At 48.1% G+C, this 24373-nt stretch overlaps 1 protein-coding gene across 1 annotated transcript in view; it reads left to right on the forward strand.

Annotated features, from left to right (window-relative positions):
- Positions 1 to 24373, forward strand: part of DECR1 (2,4-dienoyl-CoA reductase 1) — a 226635-nt gene that overhangs the window by 129735 nt on the left and 72527 nt on the right. Inside the window, exon 4 of the mRNA XM_063924076.1 lies at positions 1621 to 1707. Within this exon, the coding sequence (XP_063780146.1) occupies positions 1621 to 1707 (87 nt within the window). The remainder of the gene's footprint in view (positions 1 to 1620; positions 1708 to 24373) is intronic.

Genomic DNA, 24373 nt, shown 5'->3' on the forward strand with positions numbered 1-24373 from the left:
GCACTGAACTGATCGCACTGGCAGAGTAAGTCTCGAGCTACTCAGAAACTGCACAGAGAAGTCTTTTCGCAATATTGCGAATCTTTCGTTCGCAATTTTGATAAGCTAAGATTCACTCCCAGTAGGCGGCGGCTTAGCGTGTGCAATGCTGCTAAAAGCAGCTTGCGAGCGAACAACTCGGAATGACCACCATGGTGCTTCAGCAGAACAGATATGTAAGGCAGCCACGTGGTCTTCCATTAACGCATTCATTAGACATTATGCCATGGATACCTTTGCCTCTCATGACGCTGAATTCGGACGAAGGATTCTCCTGTCCAATCAGGAGCGTCCCCTCCACTAAATTGCTTTGGGAAATCCCAATGTTATCCTGTGGATAACCTGTGGACCCTGCCGGAGAAATATACGTTCTGGTAAGAACCTACCGTTGATATCGGTATTTCTCCTAGGTCCACAGGGATCCCACCCTGACGCACCTGATTTGAGGATCCTTTTACTCACTAACCTCTTCCTTTTACGGAAGGGTGTGTATGTGTGTTTTTCTTGCCTAATTAGGGCTATCTATGATGCTCCTGCCTTGAGCTTTGGAATACAACTGATTTGCCTGAGCCAGGAGGTGGGAATATATGGACGAGATCGAAAAGCTTTGACCGATTGGTGCAAATCTACTGTCGCTTCATCATATCCAAATGTTATCCTGTGGACTTAAGAACTTACCGTTGGTAACGGTATTTCTCTTACCATAACGTATATTTCTACAGCGCATTGGTGCGATTAATTGGGTACATTATCATGCATGCACTAGCAGTATTTACTATATATACAGTATATTTATCAAGGGTCCCAGTCTATGCACTTACTAATGGTTAGGTAAACCAATTTTGGGGGATTGGCCACACCGCTAAACATGGGCCCCTACCCCTGTGTTCCCCTAGTGAGCCCTTCATGCAAAAGTCCGACACTGCTTGGCTGTGTGTATGCTCCGTAACATATTGTTACATACAGAATAGTGTTAATGGCATATGGCAGAGGTCCTCAAGGCACCCCAACGGTCCAGGTTTTAAGTTTATCCATGCTTGGCCACAGGTAACAGAGGGGCAGATTTATTAAGCCTGGTGAAGTGATAAAGTGGAAGGTGATAACGCACCAGCCAGTCAGCTCCTAACTGTCATTTTTGAAACCCAGCCTTTGACATGGAAGTTGGGAGCTGATTAGCTGGTGCGTTATCACCTTCCGCTTTATCACTTCACCAGGCTTAATAAATCTGCCCCTTAATTAGTACCTCAGTCAATTTATTTTAAACATCTCTGCTGAGTCATGGATATACCTAAAACCTGGACAATTGGGGAGCCTTGAGGACCGCGTCTGAGAACCTCTGGCATATGATATGATTTGAGCTATAACTAGGTTTATCATACTATCCCTTTATACCAGGACACCCAAGAATTACACAGGTTCTGAGGCTGGCTGGTTGACTTCAAACCTTCATTTCAGCTGCTTGTAATCTGCCACAGAGCCTGTGTAATTCATGAGTGCCCCGTATGGGATAGTATGGTAATCCTATCTATCACCATTCTGTAGGGAACAAACTGAGCTTCAACGGTCTTTTATCTGCTGCAGGTCCATGCTCTTCAGTGTGATGTCAGAGATCCAGAGTCTGTTAAGAAAGCTGTGGCAGATCTCATTCAAGTGGCAGGACATCCGAATGTGAGTATTACTGCTGCTCAGTCCACGCTGTATATATATATATATATATATATATATATATATATATATATATGTATGTCCTGTCTTTAATATAATGTCCTGTCTTTTTACTTACTCTTATTTACATATAGGGACTATTTGCATATATCAATCAGCTTATCCTTTAAATTGATATATTTTTTTCCACCAACATAGCAATGCTGCTTTAAGTGTATTAACAATTAGCGGCCATGTCCCTTCGCACTGTACAGTTGGGAACAGAACAGGAACAAAACAAGACTGGGTAATAGTAGAAAGAAATATAATACATATTAGTTGTGAATTACTGCGACTTTAAGCCTGTGTGATACAGCTGAGGTCTGATGTGGTTTTCATCATGTAAAATGCATTGTTTATAGTTTGTGTGGGGTGTATGTATGTTTGTTTTTGTTTTATATTCATTATTAAAATTATTCAAAATAATGCATAGAAATGAATGTATGTTGTAGTACAGGGATGGGGAACCTTCTGCCCCCCCCTCTGTTGTTGAACTACACATCCCAGCATGCCCTGCAACAGGTTTAGCATGGCAAAATAGCAAAACTGTAGCAAGGCATGCTGGTATGTGTAGTTCAACAACCTGCTGGAGGGCCGAAGGTTCCCCATCCCTGTTGTAGTATTGTCTCCCAGAGACAGACACCTTTTTCATTTCACCTGTGAGTTGCAATATAAGAAGATGGCAGGGCTTGATAATCTTATACCAATAAACAAGGACGGTCTCTCAGTGACTTGTGGGTAGAACAGTCGATCACCTAAGTGGGAAGATGAATTGCATTGAAAATATTATGTGCGACGTGGGGGAGGGGTGATGTACAGTAGTGATAAAGGACAAACCTTAAATATAACTTTTTTTTATTTGAGAATATTTCTGGAGCCTCTCTCACATGCAGCTGTATGGGCGCTAATCTGTCATTATATGGGACGTATTTAATATATGTTATTATGTACTGATGCTCCGCTGTACAAATCTTTAGGGACATTGGGGGTCATTCCGAGTTGATCGCTAGCTGCCGTTGTTCGCTGCGTAGCAATCAGTGAAAAAAAAACGGCTAATCTGCGCATGCGTATACACCGCAATGCGCACACGTGTCGTACGGGTACGAAGTCCTTTGTGGTTATGCACTGATTCTAGCGACGATTCCAATCGCACAGCCGAACGCAAGGAGATTGACAGGAAGTGGGAGTTTCTGGGTGCCAACTGACCATTTTCTGGGAGTGTTTGGAAAAACGCAGGCATGGCCAGGCGTTTGCTGGGCGGGTATCTGACGCCATTACCATGTCACTCGTCGCAGCAGTCATCGCACAGGATAAGTAACTACAGGGCTGGTCTTGTTTTGCACAAAATGTGTTTGCAGGCGCTCTGCTGCACAGGCGTTCACACTCCTGCAAAGCGAAAATAAACTCCCCCGTGGGCGGCGACTATGCGTTTGCACGGGTGCTAAAAACTGCTAGCGAGCGATCAACTCGGAATGACCCCCACTGTCAGTGTAATATAATGTCCTTGGAAGACGCCATATAAGTACTGATGTATAAATTCATATTAATCAGACTATATTTAAGTAAACAATGTATATATTGCTAACTGTTATATCAGTCTGGTTTGTTATGCCAAAGTATGGGATTGTACAGGCTGCTGTATTTCATCCACCAATAGAGCATCCGATGTTTAAGGGTACACTGAGGAGCAATAGAAGCTTACACAAAGAGAATCGGGGGCAGATTTATGAAGCCTGGTGAAGTGATAAAGTGTAAGGTGATAAAGTACCAGCCAATCAGCTCTTAACTGTCTTTTCTCTGACGTCCTAGTGGATGCTGGGAACTCCGTAAGGACCATGGGGATTAGCGGCTCCGCAGGAGACTGGGCACAAAAGTAAAGCTTTAGGACTACCTGGTGTGCACTGGCTCCTCCCCCTATGACCCTCCTCCAAGCCTCAGTTAGATTTTTGTGCCCGGCCGAGAAGGGTGCACACTAGGGGCTCTCCTGAGCTTCTTAGTGAAAGTTTAGTTTTAGGTTTTTTATTTTCAGTGAGACCTGCTGGCAACAGGCTCACTGCATCGAGGGACTAAGGGGAGAAGAAGCGAACTCACCTGCGTGCAGAGTGGATTGGGCTTCTTAGGCTACTGGACACCATTAGCTCCAGAGGGACCGAACACAGGCCCAGCCTCGGAGCTCGGTCCCAGAGCCGCGCCGCCGGCCCCCTTACAGAGCCAGAAGCAAGAAGAGGTCCGGAAAAATCGGCAGCAGAAGACATCCTGTCTTCACCAAGGTAGCGCACAGCACTGCAGCTGTGCGCCATTGCTCCTCAGCACACTTCACACTTCGGTCACTGAGGGTGCAGGGCGCTAGGGGGGGGCGCCCTGAGCAGCAATAAAAACACCTTGGCTGGCGAAAATACATCACATATAGCCCCCAGGGCTATATGGATGAATTTTAACCCCTGCCAGATTCCACAGAAAAACGGGAGAAAAGGCCGCCGAGAAGGGGGCGGAGCCTATCTCCTCAGCACACTGGCGCCATTTTCTCTCACAGCTCCGTTGGAGGGAAGCTCCCTGGCTCTCCCCTGCAGTTACTACACTACAGAAAGGGGTTAAAAAAGAGAGGGGGGTACTAATTAGACGCAGTATAACAATACAGCAGCTATAAGGGGAAAAACACTTATATAAGGTTATCCCTGTATATATATATATATATATAGCGCTCTGGTGTGTGCTGGCATACTCTCCCTCTGTCTCCCCAAAGGGCTAGTGGGGTCCTGTCCTCTATCAGAGCATTCCCTGTGTGTGTGCTGTGTGTCGGTACGTTGTGTCGACATGTATGAGGAGGAAAATGAGGTGGAGGCGGAGCAATTGCCTGTAACAGAGATGTCACCCCCTAGGGAGTCCACACCTGAGTGGATGAGCTTATGGAAGGAATTATGTGACAGTGTCAGCTCTTTACAAAAGATTGATGACATGAGACAGCCGGCGACTCAGCCTGTGCCTGTCCAGGTGTCTCAAAAGCCATCTGGGGCTCTAAAACGCCCGTTACCGCAGATGGCAGATACAGACGCCGACACGGATACTGACTCCAGTGTCGACGATTAAGAGACGAATGTGACTTCCAGTAGGGCCACACGTTACATGATTGAGGCTATGGAAAATGTTTTTACACATTTCTGATAATACCAGTACCACTAAAAAGGGTATTAGGTTGGGTGAGAAAAAACTGCCTGTAGTTTTTCCTGCATCTGAGGAATTAAATGAAGTGTGTGATGATGCGTGGGTTTCCCCCGATAAAAACTGTTAATTCCTAAAAAGTTATTAGCATCATACCCCTTCCCGCCAGAGGATAGGGCACGTTGGGAAACACCCCTTAGGGTGAATAAAGCGCTCACACGCTTGTCTAAACAGGTGGCACTACCGTCCCCGGATACGGCCGCCCTTAAGGAACCTGCTGACAGAAAGCAGTAAAATATCCTAAAATGTATATACACTCACACGGGTGTGATACTGCGACCAGCAATCGCCTCAGCCTGGATGTGCAGTGCTGGGGTGGCTTGGTCGGATTCCCTGACTGACAATATTGATACCCTAGATAGGGACAGTATATTACTAACTATAGAGCATTTAAAAGATGCATTTCTATATATGCGTGATGCACAGAGGGATATTTGCCGACTGGCATCAAGAGTAAGTGCGCTGTCCATTTCTGCCAGAAGAGGGTTATGGACAAGACAGTGGTCAGGTGATGATGATTCCAAAAGGCATATGGAAGTATCGCCTTATAAAAGGGAGGAGTTATTTGGGGTAGGTCTAACAGACCTGGTGGCCACTGGAAACAGCCAATTCCCAGGAACAAAAGCCCTCTCCCGCCTCCGCAAAGTCCTCAGCATGACGCTGGGGCTTTACAAGCGGTCTCAGGCACGGTGGGGGCCCGTCTCAAGAAATTCGAGACGTCTCCCCCTCGCCGTTTCATAAAGTCTGCTTTACCGACGTCTCCCTCAGACAGGGAGACAGTATTGCAAGCCATTCACAGGCTGTATTCCCAGCAGGTGATAATCAAGGTACCCCTCCTGCAACAGGGAAAGGGGTACTATTCCACACTATTTGTGGTACCGAAGCCGGACGGCTCGGTGAGACCATTTTTAAATTTAAAATCCTTGAACACTTACATACAAAGGTTCAAATTCAAGATGGAGTCACTCAGAGCAGTGATTGCAAACCTGGAAGAAGGGGACTATATGGTCTCTCTGGACATCAAAGATGCTTACCTACATGTCCCAATTTACCCTTTTCACCAAGGGTACCTCAGGTTTGTGGTACAGAACTGTCACTATCAGTTTCAGACGCTGCCGTTTGGATTGTCCACGGCACCCAGGGTCTTTACCAAGGTAATGGCCGAAATGATGATACTCCTTCGAAGGAAGGGAGTTTTAGTTATCCCTTACTTTGATGATCTCCTGATAAGGGCAAGATCCAGGGAACAGTTGGAAGTCGGGGTAGCACTATCTCAGATAGTGCTGCGCCAGCACGGTTGGATTCTCAATATTCCAAAAATCACAGCTGATCCCGACGACACGACTTCTATTCCTAGGGTGATCCTGGACACAGTCCAGAAAAAGGTGTTTCTCCCGGAGGAGAAAGCCAGGGAGTTATCCGAACTAGTCAGAAACCTCCTAAAACCAGGCCAGGTGTCAGTGCATCAGTGCACAAGGGTCCTGGGAAAAATGGTGGCTTCCTACGAAGCAATTCCATTCGGCAGATTCCACGCAAGAACTTTCCAGTGGGACCTGCTGGACAAATGGTCCGGATCGCATCTTCCGATGCATCAGCGGATAACCCTGTCACCAAAGACAAGGGTGTCTCTCCTGTGGTGGTTGCAGAGGGCTCATCTTCTAGAGGGCCGCGGATTCGGCATTCAGGACTGGGTCCTGGTGACCACGGATGCCAACCTGAGAGGCTGGGGAGCAGTCACACAGGGAAAAAATTTCCAGGGCTTGTGGTCAAGCCTGGAGTCATCACTTCACATAAATATTTTGGAGCTAAGGGCCATTTACAATGCCCTAAGCCAAGCAAGACCTCTGCTTCAAGGTCAGCCGGTGCTGATCCAGTCGGACAATATCACGGCAGTCGCCCACGTAAACAGACAGGGCGGCACAAGAAGCAGGAGGGCAATGGCAGAAGCTGCAAGGATTTTTCGCTGGGCGGAAAATCATGTGATAGCACTGTCAGCAGTGTTCATTCCGGGAGTGGACAACTGGGAAGCAGACTTCCTCAGCAGGCACGACCTCCACCCGGAAGAGTGGGGACTTCACCCAGAAGTCTTCCACATGATTGTAAACCATTGGGAAAAACCAAAGGTGGACATGATGGCGTCCCACCTAAACAAAAAATTGGACAGGTATTGCGCCAGGTCAAGGGACCCTCAGGCAATAGCTGTGGACGCTCTGGTAACACCGTGGGTGTACCAGTCAGTGTATGTGTTCCCTCCTCTTCCTCTCATACCAAAAAGTACTGAGAATTATAAGACGGAGGGAAGTAAGAACTATACTCGTGGCTCCGGATTGGCCAAGAAGGACTTGGTACCCGGAACTTCAAGAGATGCTCACGGAGGACCCGTGGCCTCTACCTCTAAGAAGGGACCTGCTCCAGCAAGGACCCTGTCTATTCCAAGACTTACCGCGGCTGCATTTGACGGCAGGGCGGTTGAACGCCGGATCCTGAAGGGAAAAGGCATTCCGGATGAAGTCATCCCTACCCTGGTCAAGCCAGGAAGGATGTAACCGCAAAGCATTATCACCGCATTTGGCGAAAATATGTTGCGTGGTGCGAGGCCAGTAAGGCCCCGATGGAGGAATTTCAACTAGGTCGATTCCTGCATTTCCTGTAAACAGGAGTGTCTATGGGCCTAAAATTGGGGTCCATTAAGGTTCAAATTTCGGCCCTGTCAAAGAACTAGCTTCACTACCTGAAGTTCAGACGTCTGTAAAAGGGGTACTGCATATACAGCCTCTTTTGGTGCCTCCAGTGGCACTTTGGGATCTCAATGTAGTTTTGGGGTTCCTAAAGTCACATTGGTTTGAACCACTTGAATCTGTGGAGTTAAAATATCTCGCATGGAAAGTGGTCATGTTGTTGGCCCTGGCCTCGGCCAGGCACGTGTCAGAATTGGGGGCTTTATCCTGTAAAAGCCCTTATCTGATCTTCCATTCAGACAGGGCGGAATTGAGGACTCGTCCTCATTTTCTCCCTAAGGTGGTTTCAGTGTTTCATCTGAACCAACCTATTTTGGTACCTACGGCTACTAGTGACTTGGAGGACTCCAAGTTGTTGGACGTAGTCAGGGCCTTGAAAATATATGTTTCCAGGACGGCTGGAGTCAGGAAATCTGACTCGCTGTTATCCTGTATGCACCCAACAAGCTGGGTGCTCCTGCTTCTAAGCAGACTATTGCTCGTTGGATTTGTAGTACAATTCAGCTTGCACATTCTGTGGCAGGCCTGCCACAGCCAAAATCTGTAAAAGCCCATTCCACAAGGAAGGTGGGCTCATCTTGGGCGGCTGCCCGAGGGGTCTCGGCGTTACAACTTTGCCGAGCAGCTACTTGGTCAGGGGCAAACACGTTTGCTAAATTCTACAAATTTGATACCCTGGCTGAGGAGGACCTGGAGTTCTCTCATTCGGTGCTGCAGAGTCATCCGCACTCTCCCGCCCGTTTAGGAGCTTTGGTATAATCCCCATGGTCCTTACGGAGTTCCCAGCATCCACTAGGACGTCAGAGAAAATAAGAATTTACTTACCGATAATTCTATTTCTCATAGTCCGTAGTGGATGCTGGGCGCCCATCCCAAGTGCGGATTGTCTGCAATACTTGTACATAGTTATTGTTACAAAAATCGGGTTATTATTGTTGTGAGCCATCTTTTCAGAGGCTCCTCTATTATCATGTTGTTAACTGGGTTCAGATCACAGGTTGTACGGTGTGATTGGTGTGGCTGGTATGAGTCTTACCCGGGATTCAAAATCCTTCCTTATTGTGTACGCTCGTCCGGGCACAGTATCCTAACTGAGGCTTGGAGGGAGGGTCATAGGGGGAGGAGCCAGTGCACACCAGGTAGTCCTAAAGCTTTACTTTTGTGCCCAGTCTCCTGCGGAGCCGCTAATCCCCATGGTCCTTACGGAGTTCCCAGCATCCACTACGGACTATGAGAAATAGAATTATCGGTAAGTAAATTCTTATTTCTCTATCGTCCTAGTGGATGCTGGGGTTCCTGAAAGGACCATGGGGAATAGCGGCTCCGCAGGAGACAGGGCACAAAAAGTAAAGCTTTAGTATCAGGTGGTGTGCACTGGCTCCTCCCCTTATGACCCTCCTCCAAGCCAGTTAGATTTTTGTGCCCGGCCGAGAAGGGTGCAATCTAGGTGGCTCTCCTAAAGAGCTGCTTAGAAAAGTTTAGCTTAGGTTTTTTATTTTACAGTGAGTCCTGCTGGCAACAGGATCACTGCAACGAGGGACTTAGGGGAGAAGAAGTGAACTCACCTGCGTGCAGGATGGATTGGCTTCTTGGCTACTGGACATCAGCTCCAGAGGGACGATCACAGGTACAGCCTGGATGGTCACCGGAGCCTTGCCGCCGGCCCCCTTGCAGATGCTGAAGTAAGAAGAGGTCCAGAATCGGCGGCAGAAGACTCCTCAGTCTTCTAAAGGTAGCGCACAGCACTGCAGCTGTGCGCCATTTTCCTCTCCGCACACTTCACACGGCAGTCACTGAGGGTGCAGGGCGCTGGGAGGGGGGCGCCCTGGGAGGCAAATGAAAACCTATTTTGGCTAAAAATACCTCACATATAGCCTCCGGAGGCTATATGGAGATATTTAACCCCTGCCAGAATCCGTTAAAAGCGGGAGACGAGGCCGCCGAAAAAGGGGCGGGGCCTATCTCCTCAGCACACAGCGCCATTTTCCCTCACAGAAAGGCTGGAGGGAAGGCTCCCAGGCTCTCCCCTGCACTGCACTACAGAAACAGGGTTAAAACAGAGAGGGGGGGCACTAATTTGGCGTTAGAAATATATTTCTCTATCGTCCTAAGTGGATGCTGGGGTTCCTGAAAGGACCATGGGGAATAGCGGCTCCGCAGGAGACAGGGCACAAAAAAGTAAAGCTTTACTAGGTCAGGTGGTGTGCACTGGCTCCTCCCCCTATGACCCTCCTCCAGACTCCAGTTAGATTTTGTGCCCGAACGAGAAGGGTGCAATCTAGGTGGCTCTCCTAAAGAGCTGCTTAGAGAAAGTTTAGTTTAGGTTTTTTTTTCTTTACAGTGAGTCCTGCTGGCAACAGGATCACTGCAACGTGGGACTTAGGGGGAAAGTAGTAAACTCACCTGCATGCAGAGTGGATTTGCTGCTTGGCTACTGGACACCATTAGCTCCAGAGGGATCGAACACAGGCCCAGCCGTGGAGTCCGGTCCCGGAGCCGCGCCGCCGACCCCCTTGCAGATGCTGAAGCGTGAAGAGGTCCGGAAACCGGCGGCTGAAGACTCCTCAGTCTTCATAAGGTAGCGCACAGCACTGCAGCTGTGCGCCATTTTCCTCTCAGCACACTTCACTGGGCAGTCACTGAGGGTGCAGAGCGCTGGGGGGGGGCGCTCTGAGAGGCAAATATAAACCTTATACAAGGCTAAAAATACCTCACATATAGCCCATAGGGGCTATATGGAGATATTTAACCCCTGCCTGACTGGAAAAATAGCGGGAGAAGAACCCGCCGAAAAAGGGGCGGGGCCTATCTCCTCAGCACACGGCGCCATTTTCTGTCACAGCTCCGCTGGTCAGAACGGCTCCCAGGTCTCTCCCCTGCACTGCACTACAGAAACAGGGTAAAACAGAGAGGGGGGGCACATTAATGGCTATATATATATATATTAAAGCAGCTATAAGGGAGCACTTAATATAAGGATATCCCTTGTATATATAGCGCTTTGTGGTGTGTGCTGGCAGACTCTCCCTCTGTCTCCCCAAAAGGGCTAGTGGGTCCTGTCTTCATTAGAGCATTCCCTGTGAGTTTGCGGTGTGTGTCGGTACGTGGTGTCGACATGTATGAGGACGATATTGGTGTGGAGGCGGAGCAATTGCCAAATATGCAGATGTCACCCCCCAGGGGGTCGACACCAGAATGGATGCCTTTATTTGTGGAATTACGTGATGGTTTATCTTCCCTTAAACAGTCAGTTGAGGACATGAGGCGGCCGGACAATCAATTAATGCCTGTCCAGGCGCCTCAAACACCGTCAGGGGCTGTAAAACGCCCTTTGCCTCAGTCGGTCGACACAGACCCAGACACGGGCACTGATTCCAGTGACGACGGTAGAAATTCAAACGTATTTTCCAGTAGGGCCACACGTTATATGATTTTGGCAATGAAGGAGACGTTACATTTAGCTGATACTACAGATACCGTAAAACAGGGTATTATGTATGGTGTGAAAAAACTACAAACAGTTTTTCCTGAATCAGAAGAATTAAATGACGTGTGTGATGAAGCGTGGGTTGCTCCTGATAAAAAGTTGATAATTTCAAAAAAGTTATTGGCATTATACCCTTTCCCGCCAGAGGTTAGGGCGCGCTGGGAAACACCCCCTAAGGTGGACAAGGCGCTCACACGCTTATCCAAACAAGTGGCGTTACCCTCTCCTGAGACGGCCGCACTTAAGGATCCATCAGATAGAAAGATGGAAGTTATTCAAAAGAATATATACACACATGCAGGTGTTATACTACGACCAGCTATAGCAACTGCCTGGATGTGCAGTGCTGGAGTAGTTTGGTCAGAATCCCTGATTGAAAATATTGATACCCTAGATAGGGACAATGTTTTACTGTCGTTAGAACAAATAAAGGATGCATTTATCTATATGCGTGATGCACAGAGGGATATTTGCACACTGGCATCTCGGGTGAGTGCTATGTCCATTTCAGCCAGAAGAGCCTTATGGACACGACAGTGGACAGGCGATGCGGATTCAAAACGTCACATGGAGGTTTTGCCGTATAAAGGGGAGGAGTTATTTGGAGTTGGTCTATCAGACTTGGTGGCCACGGCTACTGCCGGGAAATCCACTTTTTTACCTCAAGTCACTCCCCAACAGAGAAAGGCACCGACCTTTCAACCGCAGCCTTTTCGCTCCTACAAAAATAAGAGAGCAAAGGGCTTGTCGTACCTGCCACGAGGCAGAGGAAGAGGGAAGAGACACCAACAGGCAGCTCCTTCCCAGGAACAGAAGCCCTCCCCGGCTCCTGCAAAAACCTCAGCATGACGCTGGGGCCTCTCAAGCGGACTCGGGGACAGTGGGGGGCCGTCTCAAAAATTACAGCGCGCAGTGGGCTCACTCGCAGGTAGACCCCTGGATCCTGCAGATAATATCTCAGGGGTACAGGTTGGAATTAGAGACGGATCCTCCTCATCGTTTCCTGAAGTCTGCCTTACCAACCGTCTCTTCCGAAAGGGAGAGGGTGTTGGAAGCCATTCACAAGCTGTACGCTCAGCAGGTGATAGTCAAAGTACCCCTATTACAACAAGGAAAGGGGTATTATTCCACTCTATTTGTGGTACCGAAGCCGGATGGCTCGGTAAGGCCTATTCTAAATCTGAAGTCCTTGAACCTCTACATAAAAAAGTTCAAGTTCAAGATGGAGTCACTCAGAGCAGTGATAGCGAACCTGGAAGAAGGGGACTTTATGGTATCCTTGGACATCAAGGATGCGTATCTACACGTTCAGATTTACCCCGCACACCAGGGGTACCTCAGGTTCATTGTTCAAAACTGTCACTATCAGTTTCAGACGCTGCCGTTCGGATTGTCCACGGCGCCTCGGGTCTTTACCAAGGTAATGGCCGAGATGATGATTCTTCTTCGAAGAAAAGGCGTATTAGTTATCCCATACTTGGACGATCTCCTAATAAGGGCAAGGTCCAGAGAACAGCTGGAGACAGCTTTAGCACTATCTCAAGAGGTGCTAAGACAACACGGGTGGATTCTGAATATTCCAAAATCCCATTTAATCCCGACAACTCGTCTGCTGTTCCTAGGAATGATTCTGGACACGGTTCAGAAAAAGGTTTTCCTTCCAGAGGAAAAAGCCAAGGAGTTATCCGATCTGGTCAGGAACCTCCTAAAACCAGGAAAAGTGTCAGTACATCAATGCACAAGAGTCCTGGGAAAAATGGTGGCTTCTTACGAAGCAATTCCATTCGGCAGATTCCATGCAAGAATATTCCAAAGGGATCTGTTGGACAAATGGTCAGGGTCGCATCTGCAGATGCACCTACGAATAACCCTGTCACCAAAGACAAGGGTGTCACTTCTGTGGTGGTTGCAGAAGGCTCACCTATTAGAAGGCCGCAGATTCGGCATTCAGGATTGGATCCTGGTGACCACGGACGCCAGCCTGAGAGGCTGGGGAGCAGTCACACAAGGAAGAAACTTCCAGGGAGTATGGACGAGTCTGGAAAAGTCTCTTCACATAAACATTCTGGAACTAAGAGCAATCTACAATGCTCTAAGCCAGGCGGAACTTCTCCTGCAAGGAAAGCCGGTGTTGATTCAGTCGGACAACATCACGGCGGTCGCCCATGTAAACAGGCAGGGCGGCACAAGAAGCAGGAGTGCAATGGCAGAAGCTGCCAAGATTCTTCGCTGGGCGGAGAATCACGTGATAGCACTGTCAGCAGTGTTCATCCCGGGCGTGGACAACTGGGAAGCAGACTTCCTCAGCAGACACGATCTTCATCCGGGAGAGTGGGGTCTACATCCAGAAGTCTTCAACATGTTAATAGACCGTGGGGAAAGACCAATTGTAGACATGATGGCGTCTCGCCTCAACAAGAAACTGGACAAATATTGCGCCAGGTCAAGAGATCCACAGGCAATAGCTGTGGACGCACTGGTAACTCCTTGGGTGTACCAGTCAGTGTATGTGTTTCCTCCTCTGCCGCTCATACCAAAGGTATTGAAGATCATACGGCAAAGAAGAGTAAGAACAATACTAGTGGTTCCGGATTGGCCGAGAAGGACTTGGTATCCGGAACTTCAAGAGATGCTCACGGACGAACCGTGGCCTCTACCTCTGAGAAGGGACCTGCTACAGCAGGGTCCCTGTCTTTTTCAAGACTTACCGCGGCTGCGTTTGACGGCATGGCGGTTGAACGCCAGATCCTAAAAGGGAAAGGCATTCCAGAAGAAGTCATTCCTACCTTGATTAAGGCACGGAAGGAAGTCACCGTGAAACATTATCACCGCATTTGGCGAAAATATGTAGCGTGGTGCGAGGATCGGAGGGTTCCGACGGAGGAATTCCAACTGGGTCGTTTCCTACATTTCCTGCAATCAGGATTATCTATGGGTCTCAAATTGGGATCCATTAAGGTTCAAATTTCGGCCCTGTCAATATTCTTCCAAAAAGAATTGGCCTCTGTCCCTGAGGTCCAGACTTTTGTCAAGGGAGTACTGCATATACAGCCTCCTGTGGTGCCTCCGGTGGCACCGTGGGATCTAAATGTAGTTTTAGATTTCCTCAAATCCCATTGGTTTGAACCATTGAAAAAGGTGGATTTGAAATATCTCACATTGAAAGTGACTATGTTACTAGCCCTGGCCTCTGCCAGGAGAGTATCTGAATTGGCGGCTTTATCTTATAAAAGTCCTTATCTAATCTTCCATTCGGATAGGGCAGAACTGCGGACTCGTCCGCATTTTCTCCCTAAAGTGGTATCAGCATTTCATCTGAACCAACCTATTGTGGTGCCTGCGGCCACTAGCGACTTGGAGGACTCCAAGTTGTTGGACGTTGTCAGAGCCTTAAAAATATACATTGCAAGGACGGCTGGAGTCAGAAAATCTGACTCGCTGTTTATATTGTATGCACCCAACAAGTTGGGCGCACCTGCTTCTAAGCAGTCGATTGCTCGTTGGATTTGTAACACAATTCAACTTGCACATTCTGTGGCAGGCCTGCCACAGCCTAAAACTGTAAAAGCCCACTCCACAAGGAAGGTGGGCTCATCTTGGGCGGCTGCCCGAGGGGTCTCGGCATTACAACTCTGCCGAGCAGCTACGTGGTCGGGGGAGAACACGTTTGTAAAATTTTACAAATTTGATACCCTGGCAAAGGAGGACCTGGAGTTCTCTCATTCGGTGCTGCAGAGTCATCCGCACTCTCCCGCCCGTTTGGGAGCTTTGGTATAATCCCCATGGTCCTTTCAGGAACCCCAGCATCCACTTAGGACGATAGAGAAAATAAGAATTTACTTACCGATAATTCTATTTCTCGGAGTCCGTAGTGGATGCTGGGCGCCCATCCCAAGTGCGGATTATCTGCAATACTTGTACATAGTTATTGTTAACTAATTCGGGTTATTGTTAAGGAGCCATCTTTAAGAGGCCCTTTCTGTTGTCATACTGTTAACTGGGTTTAGATCACAAGTTGTACGGTGTGATTGGTGTGGCTGGTATGAGTCTTACCCGGGATTCAAAATGCCTCCCTTATTGTGTATGCTCGTCCGGGCACGGTACCTAACTGGAGTCTGGAGGAGGGTCATAGGGGGAGGAGCCAGTGCACACCACCTGACCTAGTAAAGCTTTACTTTTTTGTGCCCTGTCTCCTGCGGAGCCGCTATTCCCCATGGTCCTTTCAGGAACCCCAGCATCCACTACGGACTCCGAGAAATAGAATTATCGGTAAGTAAATTCTTATTTAAACAGATGCTATAAGGGAAAACACTTATATAAGGTTGTCCCTATATAATTATAGCGTTTTTGGTGTGTGCTGGCAAACTCTCCCTCTGTCTCTCCAAAGGGCTAGTGGGTCCTGTCCTCTATCAGAGCATTCCCTGTGTGTGTGCTGTGTGTCGGTACGTGTGTGTCGACATGTATGAGGACGATGTTGGTGAGGAGGCGGAGCAATTGCCTGTAATGGTGATGTCACTCTCTAGGGAGTCGACACCGGAATGGATGGCTTATTTAGGGAATTACGTGATAATGTCAACACGCTGCAAGGTCGGTTGACGACATGAGACGGCCGACAAACAATTAGTACCGGTCCAGACGTCTCAAAAACACCGTCAGGGGTTTTTAAAACGCCCGTTTACTTTAGTCGGTCGACACAGACACAGACAGGGACACTGAATCCAGTGTCGACGGTGAATAAACAAACGTATTCCTTATTAGGGCCACACGTTAAAGGCAATGAAGGAGGTGTTACATATTTCTGATACTACAAGTACCACAAAAGAGGGTATTATGTGGGATGTGAAAAAACTACAGTAGTTTTTCCTGAATCAGATAAATTAAATAAAGTGTGTGATGATGCGTGGGTTCCCCCCGATAGAAAATTATGGGCGGTATACCCTTTCCCGCCAGAAGTTAGGGCGCGTTGGGAAACACCCCTTAGGGTGGAATAAGGCGCTCACACGCTTATCAAAACAAGTGGCGGTACCGTCTATAGATAGGGCCGTCCTCAAGGACCAGCTGACAGGAGGCTGGAAAATATCATAAAAAGTATATACACACATACTGGTGTTATACTGCGACCAGCGATCGCCTCAGCCTGGATGTGCAGAGCTGGGGTGGCTTGGTCGGATTCCCTGACTAAAAATATTGATACCCTTGACAGGGACAGTATTTTATTGACTATAGAGCATTTAAAGGATGCATTTCTATATATGCGAGATGCACAGAGGGATATTTGCACTCTGGCATCAAGAGTAAATGCGATGTCCATATCTGCCAGAAGATGTTATGGACACGACAGTGGTCAGGTGATGCAGATTCCAAACGGCAAAAAGGTGTATTGCCGTATAAAGGAAGAGGAGTTTTTTGGGGTCGGTCCATCGGACCTGGTGGCCACGGCAACTGCTGGAAAATCCACCGTTTTTACCCTAAGTCACATCTCTGCAGAAAAAGACACCGTCTTTTCAACCTCAGTCTTTTCGTCCCTATAAGATCATATCTGCCCAGGGATAGAGGAAAAGGAAGAAGACTGTAGCAGGCAGCCCATTCCCAGGAACAGAAGCGCTCCACCGCTTCTGACAAGTTCTCAGCATGGCGCTGAGACCGTACAGGACCCCTGGATCCTACAAGTAGTATCCCAGGGGTACAGATTGGAATGTAGAGACGTTTCCTCTTCGCAGGCTCCTGAAGTCTGCTTTACCAAGGTCTCCCTCCGACAAGGAGGCAGTATGGGAAAAAATTCACAAGCTGTATTCCCAGCAGGTGATAATTAAATTACCCCTCCTACTACAAGGAAAAGGGGTATTATTCCACACTATATTGTGGTACTGAAGCCAGAAGGCTAGGTGAGACTTATTCTAAAAAATTTTTTGAACACTTACAAAGGTTCAAATCAAGATGGAGTCACTCAGAGCAGTGATAACGAACCAGGAAGAAGGGGACTATATAGTGTCCGGGGACATCAGGGATGCTTACCTCTATGTCCCAAATTTGTCCTTCTCACTAAGGGTACCTCAGGTTCGTGGTGCAGAACTGTCACTATCAGTTTTAGACGCTGCCGTTTGGATTGTCCACGGCACCCCGGGTCTTTACCAAGGTAATGGCCGAAATGATGATTCTTCTTCGAAGAAAAGGCGTCTTAATTATCCCTTACTTGGACGATCTCCTGATAAGGGCATAGTCCAGGGAACAGTTGGAGGTCGGAGTAGCACTATCTCGGATACTGCTACAACAGCACGGGTGGATTCTAAATATTCCAAAATCGCAGCTGATCCCGACGACACGTCTGCTGTGCCTAGGGATGATTCTGGACACAGTCCAGAAAAAGGTGTTTCTCCCGGAAGAGAAAGCCAGGGAGTTATCCGAGCTAGTCAGGAACCTCCTAAAAACAGTGCATCATTGCACAAGGGTCCTGGTAAAAATGGTGGCTTCCTACGAAGCAATTCCATTCGGCAGATTTCACGCAAGAACTTTTCAGTGGGATCTGCTGGAAAAATGGTCCGGATCGCATCTTCAGATGCATCAGCGGATAACCCTATATCCAAGGACAAGGGTGTCTCTCCTGTGGTGGTTATAGAGTGCCCATTTTCTAGAGGGCCGCAGATTTGGCATTCAGGATTGGATGCTGGTGACCACGGAGCCCAGCCCGAGAGGCTGGGGAGCAGTCACACAAGGAAAAAATTTCCAGGGAGTGTGATCAAGTCTGGAGACTTTTCTCCACATAAATATACTGGGGCTAAGGGTAAAATTATAATACTCTAAGCTTAGCAAGACCTCTGCTTCAAGGTCAGCCGGTATTGATCCAGTGGGAAAAACATCACGGCAGTCGCCCACGTAAACTGACAGGGCGACACAAGAAGCAGGAGGGCAATGGCAAAAACTGCAAGGACTTTTCGCTGGGCGGAAAATCATGTGATAGCACTGTCAGCAGTGTTTCATCCCGGGAATGGAAACTGGGAAGCAGACTTCCTCAGCAGGCACGACCTCCACCCGGGAGAGTGGAAACTTCATCGGGAAGTTTTTTTCCACATGATTGTAAACCGTTGGGAAATACCAAAGGTGGACATGATGGCGTCCCGTCTGAACAAAAAACGGGACAGGTATTGCGCCAGGTCAAGAGACCCTCAGGCAATAGCTGTGGACGTTCTGGTAACACCGTGGGTGTACCAGTCGGTGTATGTGTTCCCTCCTCTGCTTCTCATACCTAAGGTGCTGAGAATTATAAGACGTAGAGGAGTAAGAACTATACTCATGGCTCCGGATTGGCCAAGAAGGACTTGGTACCCGGAACTTCAAGAGATGCTTACAGAGGTTTTATGGCCTCTGCCGCTAAGAAGGGACTTGCTTCAGCAAGTACCATGTCTGTTCCAAGACTTACCGCAGCTGCGTTTGTCGGCATGGCGGTGGAACGCCGGATCCTAAGGGAAAAAGGCATTCCGGAAGAGGTCATTCCTACTCTGGTCAAAGCCAGAAAGGAGGTGACCGCACAACATTATCACCACATGTGGCGAAAATATGTTGCGTGGTGTGAGGCCAGGAAGGCCCCACAAAGAAATTTCAACTCGGTCGTTTCCTGCATTTCCTGAAAACAGGAGTGTCTATGGGCCTCAAATTGGGGTCCATTAAGGTTCAAATTTCGGCCCTGTCGATTTTCTTCCAGAAAGAATTGGCTTCAGTTCCTGAAGTCCAGAATTTTGTCAAGGGAGTATTGCATATACAACCCCCTTTTGTGCCTCCAGTGGCACTGTGGGATCTCAACGTAGTTCTGGGATTCCTCAAATCACATTAGTTTAAAACCAGTCAAATCTGTGGATTTGAAGCATCTCACATGAAAAGTGACCATGATCTTGGCCCTGGCCTGGACCAGGCGAGTGTCAAATTGGTGGTTTTTTCTCAAAAAAGCCCATATCTGTTTGTCCATTCGGACAGGGCAGAGCTGCGGACTCGTCCCCAGTTCTCTCCCTAAGGTGGTGTCAGTGTTTCACCTGAACCAGCTTATTGTGGTGCCTTGCACCTACTAGGGACTTGGAGGACTCCAAGTTGCTAGATGTTGTCAGGGCCCTGAAAATATGTTCCAGGACGGCTGGAGTCAGGAAAACTGACTTGCTGTTATCCTGTATGCACCCAACAAACTGGGTGCTTTTGCTTCTAAGCAGACTATTGCTAGTTGGATGTGTAATACAATTCAGCTTGCACATTCTGTGGCAGGCCTGCCACAGCCAAAATATGTAAATGCCCATTCCACAAGGAAGGTGGGCTCATCTTGGGCGGCTGCCCGAGGGGTCTCGGCTTTTACAACTTTGCCGAGCGGTTATTTAGTCAGGGGCAAACACGTTTGTAAAATCCTACAAATTTGATACCCTGGCTAAGGAGGACCTGGAGTTCTCTCATTCGGTGCTGCAGAGTCATCCGCACTCTCCCGCCCGTTTGGGAGCTTTGGTATTATCCCCATGGTCCTTTCAGGAACCCCAGCATCCACTAGGACGATAGAGAAAATAAGAATTTACTTACCGATAATTCTATTTCTCGGAGTCCGTAGTGGATGCTGGGCGCCCATCCCAAGTGCGGATTATCTGCAATACTTGTACATAGTTACAAAAATCGGGTTATTATTGTTGTGAGCCATCTTTTCAGAGGCTCCGCTGTTATCATACTGTTAACTGGGTTCAGATCACAGGTTGTACAGTGTGATTGGTGTGGCTGGTATGAGTCTTACCCGGGATTCAAAATCCTTCCTTATTATGTACGCTCGTCCGGGCACAGTATCTAACTGGCTTGGAGGAGGGTCATAGGGGGAGGAGCCAGTGCACACCACCTGATACTAAAGCTTTACTTTTTGTGCCCTGTCTCTTGCGGAGCCGCTATTCCCCATGGTCCTTTCAGGAACCCCAGCATCCACTACGGACTCCGAGAAATAGAATTATCGGTAAGTAAATTCTTATTTTTTTCAAACCCAGTCTGTAACATGGAAGTTAAGAGCTGATTGGTTGGTGCTTTATCACCTTCCATTTTATCACTTCACCAGGCTTAATAAATCTGCCCCTCAGTCTCCAGTCTATAAATATATATGGGCCGATAGATAGACATGGAGGACAGGAAGTTGGTGTAAGTTATCCGGTCTCCCACAAGTTGTCTTTTTTATGAGTTTGTTTAAAAAGCCTGTGTACAACTTCAGTTTATTTCTTTCTTCGAGATCCAACACCTCTTTCTGATCATCCATCTCCCTTATGTTTGCATCTCGGAAAAGAAACAATGAGTGACAAATCTGTATTATACATGTACAGACAGACGTACGTACATGGGCGAAAATAAGAATTTACTTACCGATAATTCTATTTCTCGGAGTCCGTAGTGGATGCTGGGGTTCCTGAAAGGACCATGGGGAATAGCGGCTCCGCAGGAGACAGGGCACAAAAGTAAAGCTTTTACAGGTCAGGTGGTGTGTACTGGCTCCTCCCCCTATGACCCTCCTCCAGACTCCAGTTAGGTACTGTGCCCGGACGAGCGTACACAATAAGGGAGGATTTTGAATCCCGGGTAAGACTCATACCAGCCACACCAATCACACCGTACAACTTGTGATCTAAACCCAGTTAACAGTATGATAACAGAGGAGCCTCTGAAAGATGGCTTCCTAAACAATAACCCGAATTAGTTAACAATAACTATGTACAAGTATTGCAGATAATCCGCACTTGGGATGGGCGCCCAGCATCCACTACGGACTCCGAGAAATAGAATTATCGGTAAGTAAATTCTTATTTTCTCTATCGTCCTAAGTGGATGCTGGGGTTCCTGAAAGGACCATGGGGATTATACCAAAGCTCCCAAACGGGCGGGAGAGTGCGGATGACTCTGCAGCACCGAATGAGAGAACTCCAGGTCCTCCTTTGCCAGGGTATCAAATTTGTAAAAATTTACAAACGTGTTCTCCCCTGACCACGTAGCTGCTCGGCAGAGTAGTAATGCCGAGACCCCTCGGGCAGCCGCCCAAGATGAGCCCACCTTCCTTGCGGAATGGGCCTTAACAGATTTAGGCTGTGGCAGGCCTGCCACAGAATGTACAAGTTGAATTTTGTTACAAATCCAACGAGCAATCGACTGCTTAGAAGCAGGTGCACCCAACTTGTTGGGTGCATACAGTATAAACAGCGAGTCAGATTTTCTGACTCCAGCCGTCCTTTAAATGTATATTTTTAAGGCTCTGACAACGTCCAACAACTTGGAGTCCTTCAAGTCGTCTGTAGCCGCAGGCACTACAATAGGCTGGTTCAGGTGAAACGCTGATACCACCTTAGGGAGAAAATGCGGACGCGTCCGCAGCTCTGCCCTATGTCGAATGGAAAATTAAATAAGGCTTTTATAAAACAAAGCCGCCAGTTCAGATACTCTCCCGGCCGAAGCCAGGGCCAGTAACATAGTCACTTTCCATGTGAGATATTTCAAATCCACCTTCTTTAGTGGTTCAAACCAATTTGATTTGAGGAAATCTAAAACTACATTTAGATCCCACGGTGCCACCTTAGGCACCACAGGAGGCTGTATATGCAGTACTCCTTTGATAAAAATCTGGACCTCAGGGACTGAGGCCAATTCTTTTTGGAAGAATATTGATAGGGCCGAAATTTGAACCTTAATAGATCCCAATTTGAGACCCATAGACAATCCTGATTGCAGGAAATGTAGAAAAACGACCCAGTTGAAATTCCTCCATCGGAGCACTCCGCTGCTCGCACCACGCAACATATTTTTGCCAAATACGGCGATAATGCTTCGCGGTGACTTCCTTCCTTGCCTTTATCAAGGTAGGAATGACTTCTTCTGGAATGCCTTTTCCTTTTAGGATCTGGCATTCAAACGCCATGCCGTCAAACGCAGCAAGTCTTGAAAAAGACAAGTACCCTGCTGAAGCAGGTCCCTTCTCAGAAGTAGAGGCCACGGATCGTCCGTGACCATCTCTTGAAGTTCCGGGTACCAAGTCCTTCTTGGCCAATCCGGAGCCACTAGTCTTACTCCACTTTGCCGTATAATCCTCAATACCTTTGGTATGAGAGGCAGAGGAGGAAACACATATACCGACTGGTACACCCAAGGTGTTACCAGCGCGTCCACAACTATTGCCTGCGGATCTCTTGACCTGGCGCAATACCTGTCCAGTGTTTTGTTGAGGCGAGACGCCATCATGTCCACCATTGGTTTTACCCAACGGTTTAATAGCATGTGGAAAACTTCTGGATGAAGTCTCCACTCTCCCGGGTGAAGGTCGTGTCTGCTGAGGAAGTCTGCTTCCCAGTTGTCCACGCCCGGGATGAATACTGCTGACAGTGCTATCACGTGATTCTCCGCCCAGCGAAGGATCCTGGCAGCTTCTGCCATTGCCCTCCTGCTTCTTGTGCCGCCCTGTCTGTTTACATGGGCGACTGCCGTGATGTTGTCCGACTGGATCAACACCGGTCTTCCTTGAAGCAGAGGTTCCGCCTGGCTTAGAGCATTGTAGATTGCTCTTAGTTCCAGAATGCTTATGTGAAGAGACTTTTTCAGGCTCGACCACACTCCCTGGAAATTTCTTCCCTGTGTGACTGCTCCCCAGCCTCTCTGGCTGGCACCCGTGGTCACCAGGATCCAATCCTGCATGCCGAATCTGCGGCCCTCCAATAGATGAGCCTCCTGCAACCACCACAGAAGGGATACCCTTGTCCTCGGCGACAGGGTTATCCGCAGGTGCATCTGAAGATGCGACCCTGACCATTTGTCCAACAGATCCCTTTGCATGGAATCTGCCGAAAGGGATTGCTTCGTAAGAAGCTACCATTTTTTCCCAGGACTCTTGTGCCTTGATGTACAGACACCTTTCCTGGTTTTAGGAGGTTCCTGACCAGGTCAGATAACTCCTTGGCTTTTTCTTCGGGAAGAAAAACCTTTTCTGAACTGTGTCCAGAATCATCCCCAGGAACAGCAGACGAGTTGTCGGCATTAATTGGGATTTTGGAATATTCAGAATCCATCCGTGCTGCTTTAGCACCTCTTGAGATAGTGCTACACCCATCTCTAGCTGTTCTCTGGACCTTGCCCTTATTAGGAGATCGTCCAAGTATGGGATAATTAATACGCCTTTTCTTCGAAGAAGAAATATTATCTCGGCCATTACCTTTGTAAAGACCCGAGGTGCCGTGGACAAACCAAACGGCAGCGTCTGAAACTGATAGTGACAGTTTTGTACAACGAACCTGAGGTACCCCTGGTGTGAGGGGTAATTGGAACGTGGAGATACGCATCCTTGATGTCCAAGGATACCATAAAGTCCCCTTCTTCCAGGTTCGCTATCACTGCTCTGAGTGACTCCATCTTGAACTTGAACTTCTTTATGTACAGGTTCAAGGACTTCAGATTTAGAAAAGGCCTTACCGAGCCATCCGGCTTCGGTACCACAAAAAGAGTGGAATAATACCCCTTCCCTTGTTGTAGAAGAGGTACCTTGACTATCACCTGCTGAGAATACAGCTTGTGAATGGCTTCCAAAACCGTCTCCCTTTCTGAGGGGGACGTTGGTAAAGCAGACTTCAGGAAACGGCGAGGTGGCTCTGTCTCTAATTTCAAACTGTACCCCTGAGATATTATCTGCAGGATCCAGGGATTTACCTGCGAGTGAGCCCACTGCGCGCTGTAATTCTTGAGACGACCGCCTACCGCCCCCGAGTCCGCTTGCGAAGCCCCAGCGTCATGCTGAGGCTTTTGTAGAAGCCGGGGAGTGCTTCTGTTCCTGGGAAGGAGCTGCCTGTTGCTGTCTCTTCCCTCGTCCTCTGCCTCGTGGCAGATATGAATAGCCCTTTGCTCTCTTATTTTTAAAGGAACGAAAAGGCTGCGGTTGAAAGGTCGGTGCCTTTTTCTGTTGGGGAGTGACTTGAGGTAGAAAAGGTGGATTTCCCGGCCGTAGCCGTGGCCACCAAATCCGATAGACCGACCCCAAATAACTCCTCTACGCATCGCCTGTCCACTGTCGTGTCCATAAAGCTCTTCTGGCCGAAATGGACATAGCACTTACCCGTGATGCCAGTGTGCAGATATCTCTCTGTGCATCACGCATATAAAGAAATGCATCCTTTATTTGTTCTAACGACAGTAAAATATTGTCCCTGTCCAGGGTATC

This window comes from Pseudophryne corroboree, chromosome 5 (genome assembly GCF_028390025.1).
Source record: "Pseudophryne corroboree isolate aPseCor3 chromosome 5, aPseCor3.hap2, whole genome shotgun sequence".
NCBI classification, from domain to species: domain Eukaryota; kingdom Metazoa; phylum Chordata; class Amphibia; order Anura; family Myobatrachidae; genus Pseudophryne; species Pseudophryne corroboree.